The 15,263-nt window shown below is 31.0% G+C and overlaps 1 protein-coding gene and 1 long non-coding RNA gene across 3 annotated transcripts; both read left to right on the top strand.

Moving 5' to 3' along the window:
* Positions 1-5,425: 5,425 nt before the first annotated feature.
* On the top strand, positions 5,426-6,098 carry LOC121206094 (uncharacterized). The gene is made up of 2 exons (XR_005901072.1): positions 5,426-5,632; positions 5,886-6,098. It is a non-coding gene; the product is annotated as an uncharacterized lncRNA (long non-coding RNA).
* A 2,601-nt stretch (positions 6,099-8,699) lies between these two features.
* On the top strand, positions 8,700-14,960 carry LOC107889094 (probable phospholipid-transporting ATPase 4). Of its 2 annotated transcripts, none has more exons than XM_016813412.2 (11): positions 8,700-8,938; positions 9,619-11,529; positions 11,619-11,729; positions 11,849-12,125; positions 12,207-12,295; positions 12,408-12,480; positions 12,561-12,770; positions 12,894-13,019; positions 13,704-13,802; positions 13,876-14,067; positions 14,164-14,960. In XM_016813412.2, the coding sequence occupies exons 2-11, from the start codon at positions 9,749-9,751 to the stop codon at positions 14,833-14,835; spliced, it is 3,630 nt and encodes a 1,209-aa protein (XP_016668901.1). In that variant the 5' UTR covers positions 8,700-8,938; positions 9,619-9,748; the 3' UTR covers positions 14,836-14,960. The 2 variants fall into 2 exon arrangements, with proteins under 2 accessions (XP_016668901.1, XP_040932269.1); XM_041076335.1 differs by lacking the exon at positions 8,700-8,938 and having other exon boundaries at positions 9,810-9,942; positions 10,095-11,529.
* Positions 14,961-15,263: the final 303 nt, after the last annotated feature.

Below are 15,263 nucleotides of genomic sequence, written 5' to 3'. Positions count from 1 at the left end.
AATTTGTTGAAAGTTTTTATATTTTTCATATATTTAATTTTTAATATTTAAATTTTTATTTTTAAGAATTTAATTTTTATTTTTTTGAATATAAAAATTTAGGTTCATTTGTTAATATTATTAGAATTATTTTGTGTTGATGTGATATTTTTAAAAAAAATGATAACCATTTAAAAAAAACATTTTAACAAACTTTAATTTAATAAAATCTTAACAATGCTAATAATTCTTAAAAATTCACATTGTCATGTTAATTAGAATAAAGTATTTAAACTAGCTAATAATATTATAAAAGTTGAGACATTAAATTATGTCAAAATTAAAGTATATAAACTAAATATCAAATTTGAGCGAATTTTAAATATCAAATTTAATTATTTTTGTAATCTAAAAAGTAAAGAGATTTAGGGTCTTCTTCTTAATATGTATAGTTGTATAGATATGTACATTGACGGCCGAGGTGGAATGTGTCCCAAATTAGTAAACATATTTTTGTTAGGTTAAAATATGTATTAGGTCTATGTACATTTCACAAATTCGAAATTTAATTTTTATACTTTTATTTTTAAGAGTTTAGTCTATTTACTTTTTAAATTTTAAAATTTAAGTTCAATTATTAATATTGTTAATTTTTTATTAAATTTGTTGCTATAAAAAGCTTATCGACTTGTGTTATTTTTGTGGTTCTCTAGTTCATATTGTTAGATCTTGTGAAGATGCTCTGCCATTGGTGGAAGAGGGGAGTCTTTGTTTGAAATATGGGCTGCATCTGAGAGTTAATATCGGGAAGTTTGGTGACTTTAGTTCTGGTGTGGGTAGCAGTAAGATGAATTTTAGAAACAAAACGGGAATTTCTAAGGGGGTGGATACAAGGGAGGAGCTGGTTTGGAAAGGGAGGAGGGCGAGAGTGGTGCGTGAGTTGATAGAAGGATGTGAGTGTAAGTTGTGGATTGTTACCAATCTTTGTACTATAAGTTGTGGATTTAATTTATGTACTTATTAATTTTAAAAATTTAGTATTGACTTAATTGGTAATTGTTAATTTTTGCTATTTTCAAAATTTTACACGATAAATATAATATCACATGTGTAACATCATATTACCTTATTATTTTTACATAATACTCACAAAAAAATTATATTATTTTAATTAATGAATTTATAAATTATTTTACTAAATTTTAAAATTCAAAAAATATCTAAAAATATCAAATTAAAAAACAATAATTAAATCCATAATTTACATAGAGTATGAGACTAATAATAATCTAACAGATTTATTTCTAACGTTAAAATTTTAAATTTTAAAAATATAATAACTAACTTACTTACATAGTACAAAGATTAATGGCAAAATTAGTGCTTTTTATATTTGAATTAAGTTGAGTTGAAAAGCAACCTCTCAAGTCTGAGAGTTTCTATTATTCAAAGTTTGTTTCTCTTTTACGAGAGTCGGTTTGGATTTGTTTTCCTTTAATTTCTTGAGTTTCCAACTTTCTGAATGTGTGCCTTGTTTTTTTTTTTTCGGCTTAATCCCAAATTTAGGCACTAATATTGGTATATTTTGTTAAAGTGACCTTAATTGTATTTTTGAGATTTTTTTTTGTCATCAACATTTGCTTTTTTTTTAACTTTATTTTCTAATAGATTTAATGAAAGTATCGTTAAAAAAGTTAACAGGGATGATGTGAAATTTTATAGGTGAAATAATTTGAATATAATGTAATTTATTACTTAAATAACCCTATAAATTAATTACATATAAAAAATAATAAAATAATACGTAAAATTAAAAAAATAACTCTTAATTTAAAGAAAATAAATGTAATTATCTAAAATAATAACTCAGTAGAAACAAACATATAAAGGATCGAAACCTTTTGAAAAAAAAGAGATTAAAATATTAAATTTATTCATTAAATTTATTAAAAAAATAATTTTAAAAAATAAAAAATTAATAACTAAAAAAGGCTCAAAAATATAATTAACACTATTTTGATAAAATATATAAATATTAGTGACCATGTATTTTTTTTAGTCTTGGTAAATTTTGAGTCAGTTTTCTTGTTTTATAAGATCTGCTTTATAATTTGTTTACGGAATGCGGTAAATGATTGGGCATTGACAAGGGTTATAGAAGGTTTGCACTTCAACAATATATTTGCGTGTTATGGAAATTGGTTGATTTCGTTGTACAATTAGTAGAAGAGAGGGATGGGATGGCACGCTAATGGAGCTCAGTCAAGTGTTGAAGTTTTTAAGGTTTTGGGTATATATACCTAAAATGAAAAATTGTTCTTTTAGTCTTTTAAAAATTTTTAAATTTTAAATTAATAAAAGTAAAATTATATTTTAATTTTTAAAAAAAATAAAATTTTGATTTAATTTTTTAAAAAAATAAAATTTTGATTTAATTTTTTAAAAATTATAAAAATATAAATTATTAAAAATTATAATTTAATTTCGACTCCCCTTAGTGTAATGAAATGGACTAGCAAAAGGAAAATTTACCCCATGGGAATTGTGAATTTCGAATTCTGAAAGAAAATTGGAAAAGAAAATTTGAAAGGGAAGAGGGATGTTTGATAGGTAAATATTTATTACATATTTTAGTTTCTTATTTGCTTGCAACTATTTATTGGAAAACGGGTCTTATTTTATGTTTACTATTTTTTTTACTTAATAAGTTTTTTTAAGGTATTTTTTTGATAAATGAATAGAATTTGAAGAAGGAAAAGCGATTTTGAAAAAATGAAAAGAGGAAAAGTTGAAAAAAGTGAAAAAGTAGAATTTGCCAAAGAAAGTCACAACTTGGCTTTCTTCAACCACGACATGTAATTTGGTTTTATCGCTCTAGCTATTCACCTTAAATAAGCATTGCAAATAATAGAGTTTAGCAATTAGGATGGGTTACTAACCCTTGGATAGGTTTTATTATAGGTGAACAAAAATTAAAATCAAATATATGAGTTTTTATAAAAAAAATAGAATTTATTTTAAGTAAATAAATCTCATTAAATTTTGATAAAATAATTACACTTAAAATTGTTTGTTTTTAATTTAACGGCCTTTACATATAAAGAAAAATCACGAAAGTTCTATTAAAACAAAAAAGAAAATAAAAAATAATAATATTTTAATAGAATACTTAAAATTCTATTAGTACTGTTTGTGGCGGGCCGCACATTTACATCGGGAATACTCACTATGTAACTCACTCCTTCGTCAAATAGGCTTATTGTGCCTTTCACATATTGAATACAATTATATATGCAATCCAATTTTATTTTTAATTAAAACAAGTTGATATAATTATTCAACCCAATAACTAATTTTCTATTCTCAAAAATATTATTCTATTCAATTAAATTATTTCCTCAACTAAATTCTAAATTCTTTAAAATCATGACAACTTTACCATATTAGAACCTACAAGTAAATTTAATCATTTTGTTTGGTAAAATTGCGACGATTAATTAATTTAATTTCACTTTATACTCATTATTCACTTACAATAAATTAAATAACAATTCAAAGAATTTTAAACAATTTTCAAGTCATCCCTTGTTCCCTTTAAGAAAATATTTATCATGGCTAGTAATTCATGCAATCTATTTTTCGTTCATCGTTTTCATTCATTTGGCATATCAGTTCTAATTGCAAGTAATACTATGTTGTATTGAGCTAGCAAAAGAAACGATCAGACATATTTAATTGGGAGTTTAAATAATTTGTAATTAAATTTCAACTCTTCATTTATTAATTACAATATTATTTAGTCATGAAGTCAATCCATTAAAAGTATCATAATTGAACTCTCTATTATTTTATGCTAACTACTACAATTAAAAATATAACATTTTAAAAAATAATTAAATATTAAATGCACAAAATGACATTAAAAATTAGTTATCCCTGACGGGAAGGGGAGCTGGATTTTGGGCTATAATCATTTTTTGGGAAAGTGTTCAGTTGCGGTTGTTGAGCTTCGAGGCTTATTGGATGGATTAATTCTTCTTCAGGAACAATGATATAATGAGGTCAGAATTCAATCGGATAATCTTGAGAATGTTATATCTATTAGAGACAATAAGATTATAGGTTCTAAAAACACGCTAATAAAGAGAATTCAACAAATTCTAGCATTTGAAAAAAAATGGTCCTTAAATTATGTTCCTAAAGAGACCAATCGAATAACAGATGCTTTAGCAAAAATGGCTCTATCAAGTGATGAAATGTTGCATATGTTTGAGGAACCCTCGTTGGAGATTAAAGAGATCTTGAATGAGAAATTTTGTTTGGATAACATTGTTATGAATATTTATATGTAATCTTTTGATTTATTTTAAAAAAGAAGAAGAGTTATTTCAACTTTGAAATTCATTACCCTTCTTACAATTCTTTTTAATAATATGTTTTTCTTTTTTTATCAAAATACTACAAATCTTTTTGTTTATTTGTTTCTAGTTAATATCAAAATTACATTTTCCTTACAATGTTCCATTTCAACATTTTTTTTTGAAATTGCTTGATTCAAAATTTAAATACTAAAATTAATTATTTTATATTTTATCAGCAGGACATATGACCAAGGACCTTTTTGTGTCACTATTTTATAAAAAGTTATCAAAAGATATTATCATTTTTTTGTTTGTTAAAGCCCACACTCCAAAAACAAGTTAGAGTTGTTCAAAATATATTATTATTTATTTATTTTAATAAATTAATAATGTCATTCTTTATATTCTATCAAAAAAAATCATACTAGGTAAAAAATTAAAATTAGTTGATATTATATTTTATTGTATTATATATTACATTAAAATATCTTACCCATCACTATAATTAGATATTTAATATTTATATTTAAAAATTTAACAATAATTTTGTTTTTCAAAATTAAAACATTGCATCATCATAATTTACTTATTCTACGGTATAGTTATTGAGTTCATAATGATTTATTTTCAAATAATGTATAGTTATTAAGTTTATAATAAGTTATTTTCAAAGATTGTAGGATTGCATAAGTGTATTAATGATAAATTTTGATTGAAAATATTAATAAGGTATGGGCTATTGGATTAAGGGTGGGTTTGGATGGGTGGTGAGATGTGGTGTGGTGTGGTGCGGTGCGGTGCGGTGCGTTGTTTTAGTTTACTTTTTGTCTCACGCTATCACTATAGTATTTAATCTTACCGCTACCGTTATTTTTACACTAACGGCACATAAACGCACCGCTCATCCAACCCACTCTAAGGTTTTTTAAATTAAAAAGAAGAGACTTTTTAAGTACATGGACTAAATCACAAAATTTACTAAAGTACAAGCGTGAATACCAATTTTGACCAATATTTTTTGTGTTTATAATAGCCCCCTTCTAGTTGAAGACTCATTTCCCGCCTCTTTTCAAATTTATAACTAACTACAAAATAAAAAGGAAAAAAAAAATAGTGGCGTCTCGTAATAAAGGTCACATCATCAGAACCGGAGCGTCGTTGATGAACCGGCTGTTGGCAAATCAGGTTCTCAATCTCCAACTCTCTCTCCTTTTTGCCTCGAAACGACGCCGATTCCCTCACTAAGGTCTCGTCTATGGGGTTTCTGTTTCTCTATCTGTTTCAGCCCGATGGTACTCTCTCTCTTTCGATCCGTTTGATTTGAATCCAAGTTTTTAAATCTTAGATTTTTAGAAATTCTGATTTCTTTAATTTCAAATAAGTTCATCTTTATTTTTCCTTTCAGTTCGGATACATGCAATCCGATTAGTAATTGATTCATTTTGATTTGTTTGAGCATTTTTCGTTTCGATGATTTTGCTTCCATTTGTGATTTTTTCCTACTTAATTTAAACTGTATTTTCTTATACGTGTGTGTGCGCGCAGGTGATTCACCGAACGAAAGAGCCGACGCTATTATTTCCCAGAAGAACGTGTCAGCTTAGTTCTCATCAGATGCAAGAGGAATCATGGATATTTTGCTGGTATGTCAGTGTTTAATCTCTTTATGTGAATCAATTAACTTTCGGAAATTCCACTTTACTAGTAGTATCCGCATTGTACTTCGTGATTTGTGTGAAATATAGTTTGATTTGAAAATTTAGAATGGCTGGTTAAGTGGATTGGATCAGAATCCAACTTTTAGTTTTTGGTACAAAAGAGGCCTCGTCCTCAATGTCACAATTTAAGAGAGAAGTCATGAACACTAGAGTTTGATTGGGATACAAATGTTTATATTATTGCAACTGGAGAAGCATTTTTCTTGACAAAATCATGAGGTCCAATTGGTTAAAGCTGATAATATTTAGTGAATTGGTATGGATTGTTAGATGAAAAGAGGAGATAGTTTGTGGAGGCTAAGATTTAAATCTTATATTGTAAAAGGTGATTGCATGAATTATGTTAAAATTTGAGTTAAATTTGGTTTTATTGTTGATCAAGATAATATCGTCCTTATCTTTATAATGCGGTGTTATAATCTATGTTGCTTTGGGTTTTTGTTTTTAAGTGTTTGTGTTTGATACTTATGTTTAATATATATTTGGATAATAATATAAAGATAACATTTTTAAAGATAATAAATATTATAAAATTATATCAAAAAATTATTTTATAATAATAATATTTTGTTGGTATTACAAAAGTATGATTGTACAATATGAGATATCTTACGCATAAACTTGTTGAAGTAGTTCAACACATTGTTGTACATAGAACAGATTGTGGCACCACCCGAGGGATTTCTATGAGTCCTTAAAAGAGGACGCTTCTGGAAAGAATTTTTTTCCAAACATTAATTGGTCATGTATTAGCGGACGATATATATATGGTTCCACGGTGCATTGCCATTCGAAATCAATGTATTGGGCTTGGCCTTGTTGATCGATTCAGAACCTTTTGAACACAATCAATATCTATTCGAACTCTCTTTACTTGAATGAGTACATATTGGATTTGTTGATTATGTTATGGTCGGAGCTCCACTTATGGTGCCCTAGTTGAATTGGGAGAAGCTGTAGGTATTATTGTGGGGCAATCCATTGGAGAACTAAGAACGCAACTAACATTAAAAACTTTTCATACTGACAGAGTATTTATAGGGGGTATTGCAGAAAATGTACGAGCCCCTTTTAATGGAAAAATCAAATTCAATGAGGATTCTACACACACGTCATGGGCATCCTGCTTTTTTATGTTATATGAACTTCCATGTAATTATTGAGAGTGAAAATATTATACATAAGATGACTATTCCACCAAAAAGTTTATTTTAATTCAAAATGATCAATATGTAGAATCAGAACAAGTGATTGTTGAGATTCGCGCGGGAACATACCCTTTAAATTTGGAATCTAATTGTTGCAATATGGCCGTTGAAATTTTTAAACCATTTTACCTATTTGAAAATCCTATTTTTCTTCATTTTACAAGCAACAAAAGAGTTTCTCTTATTCTTCTCGATTCTCATATTTTTTTCTCTAAAAATTTGATATCTTACTAAAATTACATTAGAGGAAATTTTGTCTAGGTGATTGATTTTAAACTTGATCTTTCTTGAAAATTGAACCTAGTGTGATTTTTCTAGCCAAGCTTTTATGACCAACTTTAAAAATTTATTTCTATCTTATTTCTTGATTTCTTAAAGAAGAGTAATACCAATTATGTCTCGTCTTCCTTATTCAGGTGTACGAATATTGAAGTTATGTGTTAATCTTAGGGCGACAACGTCCACTATACGATTACACTAATCACATTGAATTTGCTTCTAAGGCAGTGATTTTTTCACGATATATTGATTCTTTCTTTTATTTAAGCTTGGTTTATTTTCTAGTTAGTGCCAACGATTTTGTTTTGTAGTCGTATTTTTTAAACATATTTTTATAACTAAATTAAAAATTTATCATTTTTATCATTAAATAACAATAGAGTTTTGTTTGAAGTATAAATTTTTTTTATCCAAGACAATTGAATTTGCATGATTATAATGATATCTCGACTTTTACACAATTCATTTTATAAGTGTGGAATATTGAATTGATTATTTAGTGAGGAAGGTTGAAAATCCTTAAATCGGAAATATACTGTTGTGTATTTGAATTCATGTTGTTATATATTTTTTATTGTTGTAATTGTAATCATGTTAATAGATAATTTGATTTTAGTTTTTTAAATAATTGTGATAACATTGGGTGATTAATAAAATATCGTTTTTATTAAAAAATATGGACAGAAGAAAACTGAAAATCAGGCTATTATTTTGGAAGTGTGTATATAAAACCTTGTTTCCTCCTTTGTTAGAAAGTTCTTCTTTTACACCATAATTGATTATTTTATTTTATAATTATATTAATAAGTCATTTTAAAATTTGTTTTTAACTATATCTTATTTTAAATTATTATTCAATTATGTTTAACATATTTAAATTATCAAATTCATGTATTTAATAAATTCGGGAAGATTAATACTGAATCTAATGTAAACAATAAAAGAAACAAAAAAAATTTACAGATATACAACTCGTTATTTTTATAACATAAATAACAAAAACTTCTGGTGAAATTTAAGGAAAAACAGCCTTAAAATTAACTAAAACTGAATAAACTGAAAAACAAAAAAGAGTGAAATTTTAAAATAGAAAATAATATTATATTATTTATACAAGCCAAAGGGACTCCGGGAATTGCTGTGAAAGAGAGAGAAATATTTTCTCTCTTACGCCTAAATGACTTTTTCTAAATTTTACCTCATTCTTTTCCCTTTCTCTCTCTAAGTTTCTTTCCTTAATCAAAATTAACAAAGAAAAAACTGTCTTTCTTTCATTGTCTCCCTTCATTTATTGATGTGCAAAAGATATTGACTGTTCTTTTTTAATAGTTTTGAAAATGTTCCTTTTTTTGTTAATTTTGTATTGAAGATGAACCAGCCTCCGTATTGAAAGGTACCTCTCTTTTGATTTAATGGCCTCCCTTTCCTTATTGATTTTGTTTCTTGAAATTCTTTCTTTAATGAATGTCAGTGATATGCTCATTTGTTCATATTTTGAAGTACTATATTTGTATTGTATTATTTGCTACGTTGCATGTGTTTGACACATCCATATAAAGATATGGAAAACTTTAAAATATTCATTATACTCATATCAGATACATACCTCTATCCAACACTCATAAGTTTTGGTTGTTTATTTGGATATTTGAGGTGAAATGTGGAACTGTGTATGACATCTTCTCCAGCTATCTGTCAAATTTGTTTTTTGTTTCTGTTGAATTCTGGATCTTTGTATTTTTTTTCGAAAGAAGATCTTTGTATGTTGGGAATGGCTGTATGGGTGTATTTTTTTAATAATAGCCACCTAGTATTGTTTTTGGTCGATTTGTAGGTTTAACCAATGTAGATTTGTTCTCATCTTTGTCTTAATTTATCATTTATTCCTAGAATTTTGTAGCTCATAAGACTTTCTAATCTGTGTTATGTAAGAACGTTGAATGTGATTTAAATACGGCATGTTTCAGAATGTTTGTGCTTATGAATTGTGAGCTTTAATTGTACTTGCAAGCTTCAATTTGTAAATGTTAGATATGTACTAATGTTTGATTACCATTTGGTTTTGTGAAACAGGAGGTAAAGCAAGGAAATCGTGAAGGAGTAGCTGCATTAATATCCACTGGTGAAGGCTAGATTTGGGGGCTTTCATTTGTTTGACAGTTGTGTCCTGTTTTTATTATTATTTAAAGTTTGGTTCTGAGAGATGGCTAAGGGTAAGATTAGAGCTAAGATCAAGCGGAGTCAACTCTATACATTCGCATGTGGGAGAAAGTCTACTCAAGAGGCAGTGCCATTTGTAGAAGGGGCTGGATGCTCACGAACTGTACATTGTAACCAACCTCATATGCACAGGAAAAGACCTTTAAAGTACCGATCAAATTACATATCGACGACCAAGTATAATTTTCTCTCTTTCTTACCAAAATCTTTGTATGAACAATTCCACCGAGTGGCCAATTTGTACTTCCTTGCAGCTGCAGTTCTTTCACTTACACCCCTTTCGCCATTTTCTGCTGTGAGCATGATTGCTCCCTTGGCCTTTGTTGTAGGGCTTAGCATGGCAAAGGAAGGTTTAGAGGATTGGCGAAGGTTTATGCAAGATATGAATGTTAATAGTCGGAAAGTAAAATTTCATAAAGAGGGAGGCGTTTTTGAGTTTAAGCAGTGGCAGCAGGTTGAGGTTGGAGACGTGGTGAGAGTAGAGAAGGATGAATTTTTTCCAGCAGATCTGCTACTCTTGTCATCAAGTTATGAGGACGGTATTTGCTATGTGGAGACTATGAATTTAGATGGTGAGACAAACTTGAAGGTAAAGAGAGCTATGGATGTAACATTGTCTTTGGAAGAAGATGAGGATTTCAAGAACTTCACAGGATTAATTAAATGTGAGGATCCCAACCCTAGCCTTTACACCTTTGTTGGTAATTTAGATTATGATCGTCAAACTTATTCTCTTGAACCTGCACAAGTTCTTCTTAGAGATTCGAAGTTGCGCAATACAGGTTTTGTCTATGGTGTTGTGATTTTCACTGGTTTTGATACCAAAGTCATGCAGAATTCCACAAAGTCCCCTTCAAAGAGGAGCAGAATAGAAAAGAAAATGGATTACATAATATATGTTCTTTTCAGCCTCCTTCTGGTAATCTCATTGATCAGTTCTTTAGGCTTTGCTCTGAAAACAAAGTTCCACATGCCAAACTGGTGGTATATGCGGCCCGATGATACGGAGCAATTCTATAATCCCAAAGAACCTTTTATATCAGGGCTTAGCCATTTGGTCACTGCCCTCATCCTTTATGGTTATTTGATACCTATTTCACTTTACGTTTCAATTGAGGTGGTGAAGGTTTTGCAAGCATCCTTTATTAATCAAGACTTACAGATGTATGATGATGACACTGGGATTCCTGCTCAGGCTCGGACATCAAATCTAAATGAGGAGCTGGGCCAAGTAGATACAATCCTTTCTGATAAAACAGGCACTTTGACATGCAATCAGATGGATTTTCTCAAATGTTCCATTGCTGGTACTGCATATGGTGTGCGCGCTAGTGAAGTTGAACGGGCTGCTGCACAACAGATGGCTAATGACCTTGAGCAGGATGGGAGACAATCGTCTGTTTCCAGCAAAAGAAGCAAGCAAGATATTGAATTGGAGACTGTTGTTACTTCCAAAGATGGAAAGGATAATAAACCTCCCATCAAATTTTTTAGCTTTGAGGATGACCGCATGACGGAAGGGAACTGGAGGAAAGAGCCAAATGTTGATATGATTATATTATTTTGCCGAATATTAGCAGTTTGTCACACTGCTATCCCTGAGCTGAATGAAGAGACTGGCACTTATACATATGAAGCGGAGTCGCCTGATGAAGGAGCATTTCTTGTTGCAGCCAGGGAATTTGGTTTTGAGTTTTTCAAAAGAACTCAAACAAGTGTTTTTGTCCGTGAAAGATATATAGGTTCAGGACAAACAACCGAGAGGTGGGGATACCAATAAATGAATTTTGTGCCCTTTTCTAATCTCTCCTCGATTTCTATTTTAGCATCTTAATCCTCTCGGTATCTTGTAGGGAGTACAAAATTCTAAACTTGTTGGAATTTACCAGCAAAAGAAAGCGGATGACAGTAATTGTGAGGGATGAAGAAGGGCAGATTATTCTAATGTGTAAAGGTGCTGACAGGTCAGTCTCTATATTACCCGTTTGACTTCTTCAAGGTGTTAATAGATGAAACCTGACCTTACCCTTCAATGGCCTGATGATTTCTGTTTGACTGATTTATTATCCCTATGTTTGCACAGCATTATTTTTGACCGATTAGCAAAGAAGGGGAAAACGTATCTGGAAGATACTACTAAGCATTTGAATATTTATGGAGAAGCTGGATTGCGTACATTGGCACTGGCTTATAGAAAGCTTGAGGAGTCTGAGTACTCTGCATGGAACAATGAATTTCAGAAGGCGAAAACTTCTATTGGGGCTGATAGAGACACAAATCTTGAAAAGGTGGCAGAGATGATGGAGAAGGAGTTGACTCTCGTTGGTGCTACTGCTGTGGAAGACAAATTGCAGAAGGGGGTATGTGATATCCCTGCTTGCTTCTTTAAGAAACTTCTGTTTTGGGTTTCTTCATCCTGTGTTAGCTTCTCTTCGTTTCAGGTACCCCAATGTATAGATAAACTTGCGCAAGCGGGTCTAAAGCTCTGGGTTTTGACAGGGGACAAGATGGAAACTGCTATAAATATAGGGTCTATCTCTTTCTGTTTAATATTAGGCCCTCTTTGCTGCCTCAAATTTTATTTCTTAATCAAAAGGTGCTCCATAAAAATTGTTTGATGTTTGTTTTTTCATGCGATGCAGGTTTGCTTGCAGTCTGCTAAGAGAAGGCATGAAGCAGATCTGTATTACTACACTTGATTCTGAGTCCAAGGAGGTATGTATTTCTTCATGAAGGAGCACTGGAATTTTTCCTTAGGAAATTGATTTCACTTTATTTTATATATCGAAAATCAGGCAATTAAGGAGAACATATTGACGCAAGTTAACAATGGTTCTCAAATGATCAAACTAGAAAAAGATCCATATGCTGCATTCGCATTGATCATTGATGGGAAGACTCTTGCATATGCCTTGGAGGAAGATATGAAGCTTCTATTCTTAGGCTTAGCTGTTGATTGTGCATCTGTCATATGCTGTCGTGTATCTCCCAAGCAGAAGGCACTAGTAAGATTTCTTTTTTCCTTCCTAACCTTTACAAAGTTTCTAAAGGATCAAATCAGGTGATATTCATTGGAGTGGAGATCTTATTGTGTACTCGATTTATTTGGTACATTTTCGTGGTAGCAGGTTACAAGATTAGTAAAAGAAGGAACTGGTAAAGTCACTCTAGGAATTGGTGATGGTGCAAACGATGTTGGAATGATTCAAGAAGCTGACATTGGAGTTGGCATCAGTGGTGTGGAAGGTATGCAGGTTGGTAACATATCTAACTCACTCTTCCTACAGTTGCAATGCATTCCTCTAGTGATTGTAGCAAGTGAATCTTTTCTATAGTTTTATATCAAGGATATTTCATGTTTATGGATTGTCGAAAAGGAGAGGTTACCTCATTAGAGGCGAACTTGGGATGGGAATTTGCTCTTTCGGTCCTTTTCTGAATTCATGCGATATATTGTAGATAAATATAGGAGAAAGAGGTAGTCATGTTTTTGAGCTTTATGGTTCTTGTCGGCTTCTCTTCTATTCAGTCAGTGGTAGATGTAAACTTAGCAATTTATATGCAAGTATCCTCATTGGGATATAAAGATATTGTTAGGCTTCTTTTAATCTATCATGTTATTCGGACTTAGGGGTGAGTGTCGATATAGGTATGTTTTCAACATGGGTACACTCTCATATATTTGAACCCCATCCTGTGCCCGAATATTGCGTCTAAGATGGGTACTTCAGGGAAAATGAAGAGTCTGTAATGTAGCTTTTAACAGTATGAAAATAATATTTGAGTAATATATTTTAGGCTTTAAGTGTTCTATCTTGACATAATGTTTTTTAAGGCAAATACTACATATAACTGTTCTATCTTGAAAATGATGCTTCTTAAGACAAATTATTATTGTATGTCAATGAATCACATAACCTGTTTTTTCTCTTTTGCAGGCTGTAATGGCCAGTGACTTCTCTGTCTCCCAATTTCGTTTCTTGGAAAGACTTCTCGTTGTTCATGGACACTGGTGCTATAAGAGGATTGCACAAATGGTAATATACTACATACACTGGTGCTTTGTCCTCCTCTCACTGTACTGGGTTAACTCTGGTATTTTGGATTCAGGTTTGCTATTTCTTCTACAAGAATATAGCATTTGGTCTCACCCTCTTCTACTTTGAGGCATTCACCGGCTTTTCTGGACAATCAGTTTATGACGACTGGTACATGATATTATTCAACGTTGTTCTTACTTCATTGCCTGTAATCTCACTAGGAGTTTTTGAGCAAGATGTTTCTTCTGACGTCTGCTTAGAGGTTAGTCCGTAATCAATTCTTTTTATTAGCAATTAATCTGTAATTGCCGGTGACATTATTATAAGAACTTTTCATATATGCTTATTGGTGTTGCAGTTTCCCACATTGTATCAGCAAGGACCTAGAAATCTGTTTTTTGACTGGTATAGGATACTTGGATGGATGGGCAACGGTCTATATTCCTCTCTCGTCATTTTCTCCCTCAACATTGTCATCTTCTACGACCAAGCTTACCGTGTCGAAGGACAGACTACCGACATGTCTATCTTGGGTACGATAATGTTCACTTGCATCATTTGCGCTCTCAATTTCCAGGTCTCTCTCATAATGACCCACTATACATGGATGCAACACGTCTTAATCTGGTTCAGCATTGTCGCTTGGTTTATATTTCTTTTCATTTACGGCATGCTACCTCCGAAGATTTCCCATAGTGCGTACCAAATTCTCACGGAAGCCCTCGCCTCTGCGCCTGTCTATTGGATAACCACCCTCTTAGTTACAATTGCTTGTACTCTCCCATACCTTGCTCATATGTCTTTGCAAAGATGTTTCAACCCAATGGATCATCATGTCATCCAAGAGATCAAGTACTTGAAGAAAGATGTCAGTGATCAAGTCATGTGGCGTAGGGAGAAAACGAAGGCAAGAGAGAAGACGAAGATAGGTTTCACCGCCCGAGTCGATGCACTGATCCGGAGTCTTAGAGGGAAGTTGAATAAAAAAACACATTCTATTGAATCCAACAAATCTTACCCTCCTTCATAACAATGCACTTCAATTTAGTTTCATTTTTAGGGATCCCTTTTTTAACATCCATTTGCAGGTTTACTTTGAGGTGCTGTTCCTTATTATTGTCATCATTATATTATTATTATCATCATTATCACTTATATTGCTCCGATCCTTCATTTTTCTTGGAGTATTGATATTCGACCTTCTGACCTACATGGATATAAGGATATAACCGTCAACTTAGAGAAAAAGCATTTGAACATATCATATCGAACACTTATCCATATCCGACACTCACTCAAGTCCAAGTAACATAGCTTATTGCAATTATATATATATATTTTAGATTAAAAGTCCCATTCATAACACAAAAGTCCTTTGGGGGCTAACTGTATTTTCAGTTTTACACTACTTGAACATTCAAAATTGTGGATATTTTTATCATTATTCAAGATTTTGTC

The sequence above is a fragment of the Gossypium hirsutum genome, chromosome A09 (genome assembly GCF_007990345.1).
Source record: "Gossypium hirsutum isolate 1008001.06 chromosome A09, Gossypium_hirsutum_v2.1, whole genome shotgun sequence".
In the NCBI taxonomy this organism is placed as follows: Eukaryota; Viridiplantae; Streptophyta; class Magnoliopsida; order Malvales; family Malvaceae; genus Gossypium; species Gossypium hirsutum.
Note: the sequence above shows the minus strand (reverse complement) of the source record. Positions and strands in the feature narration are given on the sequence as shown.

Bases quoted from the DNA above. Each gene is read 5' to 3' on its own strand.
- LOC107889094 (XM_016813412.2), top strand. From the start codon at position 9,749: ATGGCTAAGGGTAAGATTAGAGCTAAGATCAAGCGGAGTCAACTCTAT. The intron at 11,530-11,618 runs GTGGGGATACCA...GGTATCTTGTAG, and splicing joins TCAGGACAAACAACCGAGAG to GGAGTACAAAATTCTAAACT. The intron at 13,803-13,875 runs GTAATATACTAC...TTTTGGATTCAG, and splicing joins ATAAGAGGATTGCACAAATG to GTTTGCTATTTCTTCTACAA.